The sequence below is a fragment of the Eimeria maxima genome, genomic scaffold (genome assembly GCF_000499605.1).
Source record: "Eimeria maxima Weybridge genomic scaffold, Emw_scaff91, whole genome shotgun sequence".
Classification (NCBI taxonomy): Eukaryota; Apicomplexa; class Conoidasida; order Eucoccidiorida; family Eimeriidae; genus Eimeria; species Eimeria maxima.
In genome coordinates, this window is record NW_013566854.1 from 47501 (window position 1) to 57500 (window position 10000).

General features: G+C 46.5%; 3 protein-coding genes across 3 annotated transcripts in view; 1 reads left to right on the forward strand and 2 right to left on the reverse strand.

Annotated features, from left to right (window-relative positions):
* Positions 1-824: 824 nt before the first annotated feature.
* On the reverse strand, positions 825-1373 carry EMWEY_00012510 (histone H3 variant, putative; the record flags this gene model as incomplete). The annotated part of the gene is made up of 2 exons (XM_013483039.1): positions 825-923; positions 1128-1373. 2 exons carry the CDS (start codon positions 1371-1373, stop codon positions 825-827), a joined length of 345 nt encoding a protein of 114 aa, XP_013338493.1.
* A 701-nt stretch (positions 1374-2074) lies between these two features.
* Positions 2075-4356, reverse strand: EMWEY_00012520 (hypothetical protein, conserved; the record flags this gene model as incomplete). The annotated part of the gene is made up of 3 exons (XM_013483040.1): positions 2075-2153; positions 2269-2389; positions 2517-4356. 3 exons carry the CDS (start codon positions 4354-4356, stop codon positions 2075-2077), a joined length of 2040 nt encoding a protein of 679 aa, XP_013338494.1.
* A 4011-nt stretch (positions 4357-8367) lies between these two features.
* EMWEY_00012530 (4-nitrophenylphosphatase, putative) overlaps positions 8368-10000 on the forward strand; it is a gene marked incomplete at both ends in the record, with an annotated part of 2145 nt that continues 512 nt past the window's right edge. The window contains 3 exons of the mRNA XM_013483041.1: positions 8368-8375; positions 8562-8644; positions 9221-10000. The exon at positions 9221-10000 is cut by the window's right edge and continues 203 nt beyond it. Coding sequence (XP_013338495.1) covers positions 8368-8375; positions 8562-8644; positions 9221-10000 — 871 coding nt within the window. The remainder of the gene's footprint in view (positions 8376-8561; positions 8645-9220) is intronic.

Sequence of the window (10000 nt, forward strand, 5' to 3'; positions counted from 1 at the left end):
ATATGTTGACAAACAGTTGCTGCTACTGCAGCAGCAGCAGCAGCAACAAGCAGTTCGTGCTGCTGCTGCAGCAGCAGCAGCAGCAGCAGCAAGCTTCAAAATAATTATTGTTTGTTGCGGCTACCGCCGCTCCCTCGGCTGCTCGCCCTACCCCCCCTCCCTCTAAACCCTAAACCCTAAACCCTAGAAAGACGCAAACCCTCCCTTCTGCTGCTGCCGCGGCGATTATCCGCTGCCGCGACGCTAAACAGACAATTAGGGTTTACTAGGGTTTAGGGTTTGCTAGGGTTTCCCTAGGGTTTCCTAGGAATAATTAGGGTTTAGGGTTTAGGGTTTACGACCTTCTAATCCTCCTCGCTAGATGTAAATCCCTCGGCAAGATAGGAATTCTTTCCTCCCTTCCTATTAGGGTTTACTAGGGTTTACTAGGGTTAGGGCTAGGGTTTAGGGTTTATGACCTTCTTATCCTCCTAGCTAAATGTAAATCCTTAGGCATAAGAGTAATTCTTTTTGCATGCAATGCGCATAAATTTGAATCCTCAAAAAGCCCCGTCAAAAATGCCTCAGCAGCAGACTGTAATGCCTCTAACGCTGTACACGTAAATCTGCATGCATGCATGCATCCATGCACCCAAACCCTAAACCCTAAACCCTAATTTTTTTTTTTTTTTTTTATTTTTTTATTTATATTGGGATGGATCGGGATCGGGGAGGAAGGGGAGGGGAAAAAGCGGAGAAAAAAAAGAGAAAAATTAGGGGTTATTTTTATCATATTATTTAAACCCTAGAAACCCTAGAAACCCTAAACCCTAAACCCTAAACCCTTACCTGTACATTCCTGCATAAGGAGGAGTAAATTTTTGTGCAACTTCGCGAACAAGACGAAAGAAAGGAGAACGAGGAATTAACAGTTCTGTAGAATTCTGCAATAAACACCAAACCCTAAACCCTAAACCCTAAACCCTAAACCCTAGATTTCCTTTCCTATATATTTTATTATTATTTATTATTAAATTAAACCCTACTAAACCCTAATAAAAAAACACTAATTTCTCTCTTATTCAAAATAACCTACCTCCCTAAACCCTAAACCCTCAAACCCTAAACCCTAAACCCTAAACCCTCACCCTGTATTTACGAATTTCCTTTAATGCCTTAACCCCTGGATGAGCACGAGGACGACCTGATGCTGTTAGGGGCCTCCTGCCTGGGGGCCCCCTGGGGGCCCCCCTTGATTTGCTGCTAGTAGCTCTATGGGGAGAACTATCGCTCTCCATGCTGCTGCTGAGCTGCTGCTGCTGCTGCTGCTGCTGACGCTGGCGATGCCCTGCTGCAGCCCCGCCACGAGCTGGCGGGGGTTTGACGCGCGCCATTGAGACGAGGGTTTAGGGTTTAGGGTTTAGGGTTTAGGGGGGTAAGCGGCTATGGGCTGTCGCCGCTCTCATTGCCCTTATAAAGACATGTCAATATACACCCGAAGCAGCAGCAGCAGCAACAGCAGCAGCAGCAGCAGCAGCAGATGGAGATACACCTCAGATAAAAGAAAAAATAAATTAAAAACTAAAAATAATTTAAAAGAAAAATAGATGAAAATACGAAAAAAAACGATGCATGCAGCAGCAGCAGCAGCTGCTGCTGCAGCAGCAGCAGCAGCAGCAGCAGGGCTGCGGTGTCTGCGCAGCTTATAAACACCCATGGGGCTTCGGCTGTCGATTTTTCTTTTATTTTTTATTTAAATAAAAAAAAATAAATAAATTATTAATTAATTAATTGATTAATTTATTTATTTTTATTTTTTACCTAATATTTATCCTTTTATAGGCAACATTTCCCCTTTTATGCCCTCAGCTGCCCGCAGCCGACACCCTCCAGCAGCAGCAGCAACAGCAGCAGCAGCAACAGCAGCAGCAACAGCAGCAGCAGCTAGATAATTCATATAAAAGAAAAGATTAATTAGTAAGTTAGTTGACGATAAAAAAAAGAGGCAGCAGCCAACACTTTCTCCTCTTGCTGCTGCCGCCGACAGCAAACCCTAAACCCTAAACCCTAAAAAACAAACCCTAAACCCTAAACCCTAAACCCTAGGCGGTTGACAAGTGAGGGTTTGGGGTTTTGGCGTTGTCTTCATTTCTATGACATTGGGAAGGCCGAGCCTGCATGCAGAAGAAAACCCTAAACCCTAAACCCTAAACCCTAAACCCTAAATAATCCAGACCACAAGCCCTGCAACTCAAACCCTAAACCCTAAACCCTAAACCCTAAACGTACCTGCTTAAGGCCTCAGCTAGCTGCGCTCTTTCTCGAGGGTTTATGGTTGTCTGCAGCAGCAAAACCCTCTCCGTGCACAGCAGCAGCAGCAGCTGCTGCAGTGCCGCCTGCAGCTCCCCGCCTGAGTACACAAACCCTAAACCCTAAACCCTAAACCCTAACAACAACGCTCGTCAGTGCAGCTGACACAGAGGATACTGCTACCTAGGGTTTAGGGTTTAGGAGGGTTTAGGGTTTAGGGTTTATACCTTCAGGTGCCCGTGCCTTCAAGGCAGCAGCAAAAGAAAACAGAGACAAACAACCCCTCACCCCGAAGCTGCTGCTGCTGCTGCTGCTGCTACCTGCTGCTGTTGCTGCTGTTTCTGCTGCTGCAGCAGCAGATTCTTCCTGCAGCAGCTTTACGATGCGTCTGAGGAAAGTTGTCACCCAGTTAGTGCGCAACAGCAAACCCTCAGCTGCTTCTGCTGCTGCTGCTGCTTCTGCTGCTGCTGCTGCTTCTGCTGCTGTTGCTGCTTCTGTGCTTCCCTGCTGTGCTGCTGCTGCAACAGGTGCTGCTGGCAGCAGCAGCAGCAGCAAATCTGTTAGAAGGATTGCATCTGTTGGTGTTATTGCTGCTATCCGTGTCTCCGTTAAATGCTGCTGCAGCAGCACAAGCGCAACCTGCAGCAGCAGCAGCGGTAGCTGCTGCTGCTGCTGTTGCTGCTGTTGCCCTGCAGCAGCAGCACTGCAGCAACTCTTTCCTATTGCTAACAACGCCTTACATACAGAACACAAACCCCTAATACCTAACAGAGATACCTGCTGCTGCTGCTGCTGTTGCTGCTGCTGCTGCTGCTGCTTCTGTTGGTCTCCGGCAGCAGCAGCAACAGGTGCAGCAGCAACAGAAGGTGCAGCAGCAGCAGCAGGGGGTCTGCTTCCTGCAAGAGCCTTTAGCCGTTCCTGGAGAGACTGCAGGTATGCGAGCTGCTGCTGCTGTGCCTCCTTGTCTGCTGCTGCTGTTGCTGCTGCTGCTGCTGCTGTTAAGGAAATGATTCGCTCTGCAGCAGCAGCAGCAAGCTGTATATGCGGAGGCTTACGAGATGCAGCAGCAACAAGAAGAGCTGCTGCTACTGGCATGTCTGCAGCACCTGCTGCTGCTGCTGCTGCTGCAGGCGTTGCTGCTGCTGCAGGTGCTGCTGCTGCAGCAGAGGTTGTTGCTGCTCCTCCTGGCCGTTGCTGCAGCAACAGTAGCCTGGCTCTGTCTGCTAGAGAGCGCATGCATGCAGCAACTTGCTGCTGCTGCTGCTGCTGCAGACAATTAATAGGGAAGGAAGCAGCAGCATCTAAGGAGACAGCTAGCTGCTGCAGAGACACAGAAGGAAGTATTTGCTGCTGCCGCTGCAGCAGCAGCAGCAGCAGCTCGCCTGTCTCTTGCCAGTCTGCCTCGCTCCTATTGTTGCTGCTGTAGGTGCCTATCAATATATCTGCTGCTGTTGCTGGGTTGCTGCTGCTGCTGCTGCTGCTGTTGGCTAGCGCATGCAGCTCAACAGCAACAGCAGCAGAATTAAGTCTTAGTGCCCGCCTAAATAGACCTGCCCTCCTTGTTTGCTGCTGCGCTGCTGCAGCAATTGCTGCTCTTGCTGCAGTGCGCGGCAGCAGCTGCTGCACCCTCTCAGGCAATTGCTGCCGTAGCTGCTGCTCCTGCTGCTGTTGCTGCTGCTGCTGCTGCATAGCCTGCAGCTGTTTGTGCTTCCCCCATGGTAGTACTGAGGGTTGTGGGGCCCCACATGTCTTCTGCTGCTCTTGCTGCTGTTGCTGCTGCTGCTGTTGCTGCTGCTGCTGTAGCTGCTGCTGCTGCAGGGGCTCCTCCCCATGTGCTGCTGCTGCAGCACACAGTTGCCGGATACTCAACCGTGCTGCTGCTAGGGTACAGATAGGGGGGCCCCCCAGGCTGCTGCCTAGAGGGGGCCCCCTTGAGGGTAGCAGCAAATTATATAAAAGACAATTCCTTAAAGAGTAATAAACATTTTTGCTTCCTAGGGAGCCTCCCGCTGCTGCTGCTGTTGCTACTGCTGCTGCTGCTGTTGCTGCGGCTGCTGATGAGCGCATTGGCTGGCGTCGGCAGCAGAAAATGATAAACCCTAGACCCCAAACCCTAAACCCTAAACACTAAACCCTAAACCCTAAATAAAAAAACCTTTATTAATGGAGAAAAACCACCAACTGCTGCTGGGGGCCCCTCCGAAGGGTACTAGGGTCTGGCAGGGGGCCCCCTCTCCGTAAACTCTCAACCCTCAACCCTAAACCCTAAACCCTAGAGTGTACCCAAAACCCTAAACCCTAGACAGCAAAAAATTTGCTTAGACTATAAAGTGTGTTGTTACTTAGTATCTTATATTTGACTCCTTCTAACTACGGTTTAGGGTTTAGGGTTTAGGAAGGCCGGGTTAGTGTTTAGGGTTTAGAGTTCGTCTAGGGTTTAGGGCTTTTCGAGGGTTTAGGGTTCAAGGAGGTTGATTAAGGGTTTTGCAAGGGTTTAGGGTTTTATATAAGACACCCTAAACCCTATATAAACCACCAGCTGTCCATACACTCAGTGTTTAAGGGTTTAGGGTTTAGGGTACAGCTAGCTAGGGTTTGCTATAGCTAGCTAGGGTTAGCAGACAGGCGGCGACGGATTGTGGTGGGGAGTAGAAGACAAGGGTTTAGGGTTTAGGGTTTATTCTGTTGGTTGGTTATGTAGGAGAACTACGCAGACTAAACACTAAACCCTAAACCCTAGCGCTAAACCCTCAACCCTTACGCTAGACACTACCCCCTAGCTCTAAACCCTAAACCCTAAACCCTAAACCCTAATATCTGTGTGTAAGAGATGCTTGTTAATGAGAGAAAAGATGAAACAATTAGGGTTTAGGGTTTAGGGTTTGTATAGAAGGAAGAGTTATATGTTGTACATATAAACAAAAACACACTAAACCCTAAACCGCCATTAGGGTTTAGGGTTTAGGGTTTAGGGTTGTTAATAGTACATAGACTCTTCCTTCAGGCACAAAAGTTGCTGCTGCTCTTTTTTCTTGCTGCTGCATTAGCATCATCAACAGCAGCACGAGCAGCTGCAGCTGCAGCTGCAGCAGCAGCAACAGCAGCAACAGCAGCAGCAACAATTGCTGCTGCTAGTGTTTAGATAATAAGGAAGTTGTATCATGTATGTCCTCCCCTTCGCTGTCTCCCCCTCTGCCCATCTCTACTTGCTGCCTTTTTTTGCTGCTGCTATAGCAGCAGCTGCTGCTGCTGTTACTGTTACTGCTGCTGCTGCTGCTGCAGCTGCTGCTGCTGCTGCAGTGTGCATGCGCTGCACCTCTCTTATGCTTAAGCTTATGTGCTAATGAATTACTTGTTAGCAGCATGCATGCACCGCATATAGACAGCAGCGTATGGTGTGCTGCTGCTGCATCTAGTACAGCAGCAAACCATGTCTGCTGCTGCTGCTGCTGCTGCTGCTGCTGCTGGTGATCGTGGTGGTGGTCATCGTGCTGTTTCTGCTGTTCCTGAGGTAAATCAAGACCTCCTGCTGCTGCTGTTGCTGTTGCTGTTGCTGCTGCTGCTGCTGCTGCTGCTGCTGCATCGTGACCATGACAACTTAAGTGCGACAGCAGCACCAGCAGCAAACCTACAAACCCTAGCAGCAGCAAACCCTTGTGCTGCAGCTGCAGATAGTTAGCAGCAACAGCAAAACCTCCTAAGGGTAACACCATATATAATGCCACCTGCAGCAGCAGCAACAACAGCAACAGCAGCAGCAACAACAGCAGCAGCAGCATGTAAGAGTAGCACAGCAAGTATAGGAAGTAAGCAGCAGCAGCAAGTGCCAACTAGTGGCAGCTAAGTAGCTAGCTAATTAGACAGTAGTAGCTAGCTAGCTAGCCAGCTAGCTAGCTAGCTAGCTAGCTAGCCAGCTAGTTAGCCAACCACCTAGCTACCCTTGGCTAGCTAGCTATCCAGCTAGCCAACTAGCTAGCCAACTTGCTAGCCAGCTAGCCAGCTAGCCAACTAGCTAGCCAGCTAGCCAACTAGCCAGCTAGCTAGCTAGCTAGCTAGCTAGCTAGCTAGCTAGGTAATGAATAATTGAATAGACTTACACATCTAGTAGCATAATGTACAAAATGTAGATGTTGTGTATCAGCAATAACACCAAGAAAAGGAGTTAAAAAAGAAAGAAGAGGCAAAAGGGTGCAATCTAATGCACATAATAAGGCAGAAAAATTACTCCATTCCGATAAACCCCACCTTTGTAACACACTCACAAACCCTAAACCCTAAACCCTAAACCCTAAACCCTAAACCCTAAAAATTTATATTTTTATAATAAATACTAAATTATCTATAAAATATAATTAAACAGAAAAATTACTCCATTCGCACAAACCCCACCTTTATAACACACACAAATATCAAACCCTAAACCCTAAACCCTAAACCCTAAACCCTAAACCCTAAACCCTAGAAATATGAATTTTTTTATTTATAAAGGAAATTTATATAATAAACACTTAATAGTCTAATATACATAATAAGGCTAAACCCCACCTTTATAACACACACACAAACCCTAAACCCTAAACCCTAAACCCTAAGCCCTAAACCCTAAACCCTAGAAACGTACTTCATAATATTGAGGGTTGGGCCAGGATGATGCTGAAGAAACAACACAGCAGACGCAGCAGACGCAAACCCTAAACCCTAAACCCTAAACCCTAATCGCTACTCAACCTTGCGCCCAGTATAGATAGAAACCCTTCTCAATGTGATTAAAGGGAAAGGGTTTAGGGTCTAGGGTTTAGGGTTTACTACCTTGTGCTGCGATTCTCCGTACATCTTCCTCTGCCTTTTCATTCTGTCTGCAGAAGATTCCTTGCTGCTGCTGCAGTTGCTGCTGCAGTTGTTGCTGCTGCTGCAGTTGCGGCTGCTGTTGTTGCTGCTGCTGTCAGGCTTGTTGTTGCTGTTGCTGCTGTTGTTGCTGTTGCTGCTGCTAGCTGCAGCAGCTGCGCTCTCCTCCTTAACCTTTGTATGGGTATGAAGCAGCAGGTATTGCTGCTGTTGCTGCAGTTGCTGCAGTTGCTGCAGCAGCAGCTGCTGCTGTTGCAACGAGGCCAGAGGGAGCAGCAGAAGCTGTTGCTGCTGCTTAAGGAAGCAGGTGTTAGACCTAGCAGCAGAAGAAGAAGAAGCAGCAGCACGTGCAGCAGCAGGTGCAGCAGCAGCAGCAGCAGAAGGAAAGGGGAGAGGAGGAGGATAAGTTAGACTTGCTGCTGCTGCTGCAACGCGAACAGCAGCAAAAGAAGATAAACACTTAAGGTGAGGATACACTAGAGTTCTCTGTGGCCCCACAAGGTGTATATACACCCGAAGCATCTGTATGGCTGACCAGCTCGCTGCTGTGTCAGTAAACCCTAAACCCTAAACCCTAAACCCTAAACCCTAAACCCTAAACCCTAAACCCTCGGCCAAAGGTTGTTAATTTAATATGACATCCAAAGAAAAGAGACACAAAGAAGAAGGCTTCTTTTAAGTTCAACAGGGAGAAGCAAACCCTAAACCCTAAACCCTAAACCCTAAACCCGCGGGCGGGTAGCCGGTCGGCTGCAGCCCCAAACCGTCAAACCCTTTGAGCGTTAAACCCTAAACCCTAAACCCTAAACCCTAGAGATTAGGTATTTTAATTTTATGTTTTTTTTCTTTTTGTAAATCTTCTTATCGGCCTCCTTGTGGCAGCAAAGGTCTTTGAGTCTGCCTTTTTAGGCCTTATGGTTTAGGGTTTAGGGTTTAGGGTTTAGGGTTTAGGGTTTAGGGTTTAGGGTTTATTTAGGGTTTAGGGTTTATTTAGGGTTTAGGCTTTATCTGTCTTCTTTTTTTATCGCACATTTATCCTGGGCTTGTAGGGTTTGAGGGATATTCACTGTGCGGCGGCTTTAGGGTTTAGGGTTTAGGGTTTATCTAGGGTTTAGGTTTTTTTTATGACACTGGTGTTTGTATGACCGTTCGTTTTGGTCTTTTTCTTCCCCAAACCCTAAACCCTAAACCCTAAACCCTAATTTTGTTCTTTGACGCCCACTGTTCTGTCCGATGGATAAGTAAACCCTTTTTTAATGTTGTATATATAAATTTCCCTATTATAAACCCTAAACCCTAAACCCTAAACCCTAATTAAAATTCATATAAAACCCTTTGTTAATGGTAATATTAATATTGTGTTGTACATATATATATAGACTTAATTAAGGGTTTAGGGTTTAGGGTTTAGGGTTTAGGGTTTATAGGTATATAATGGCGGATTTAGCATTAAGAGATGCGGATAGTTTTGCTGCAGCAGAGTATGCAAGAGATGGATATAGATGGGAGGGTTTAGGGTTTAGGGTTTTAGGGTTTACTAAAGAATCAATAAAGGGTTTACTAAACACTTATTCATGTTTTATATTAGATATAGATGGTGTATTATTATGGGGGAATAAACCCTTAATAGGAGCTGCCTATACACTCCAATTATTAAGAAAAAAAAAAAAAAAAATTATATTTATTACTAATACTGCATCTAAATCTAGACAATCATGTCTTGAGGGTTTACGGAGGGCAGGCATAGAGGCATATAAGCATGAGGTACATATACACCCCAAAACCCTAAACCCTAAACCCTAATTCCTGATATTCACACCCTAAACCCTTATTTTATACCCATACACACTCCCTATACACCACAAAACCCTAATTCTTTATTCCTTAGTAGCAGCAGCAGCAGCAGCAGCAGCAGCAGCATCAGTTAATTAATTTATGTATATGTGTGTGTGTGTGTGCTGTTGCTGTTGCTGTTGCTGTTGCTGCTGCTGCTGCTGCTGCTGCTGTTAGATAATAACGATGGCATATGCTGCTGCAGTGTATGTGCAGCAAATGCATGCAGATATATCTTGTGTCTTTGCTATAGGAGAGAAAGCCCTAAAGGAAGAGTTTGCTGCTGCAGGTATAGATTTATTATTAACAGAGGATCATGACCAACAGATACAGCAGCAGCAGCAACAGCAGCAGCAGCAGCAGCAGCAGCAGCAGCAGCAGGTGCAGCTGCAGCAGCACGAATTGTATGGGGATCGACTCGATCCCAGGGTGGGGCTGGTTGTTGTTGGTTGGGATCGTCTCCTTACATATAATAAAATAACACTTGCATGCCTTTATTTACAACAAAAAATTAAGAAAAAAAAACACAAACAGCAGCAGCAGCAGCAGCAGCAGCAGCAGCAAGTGCAGCAGCTGCAGCAAGTGCAGCACCAAGTGCAGCAGCAAGGGGAGAAGAAGGAGGAGACAAACAGTAATAACAATGAATATATAAACAAAGAAAGACACAAACAACAACAGCAACAGCAGCAACAGCAGCAGCAACAACAACAGACCCATCAAAATAATCAGCAGCAGCAGCAGCAGCAGCAGCAGCAGCAGGAGCAGCAGCAGCAGCAACAAGAGGAAGAGGAAGAAGAATATGAATATATAGATATGCCTTTTATTAGTACAAATAAAGATAAATATAATAAAATAAGATGCATGCGTTATCCAGCTAATGGCATGCAAATAGCAGCAATAGAAAGTGTTATAGATAGACAATCTATTTGTATAGGGAAAGAATCTTATTGGCTAGCTAGCTGGCTAGCTAGCCAGCTAGCTAACCAAGATATAGCTAGCCAACAGCAGCAACAGCCGCAGCAGCAACAGCAGC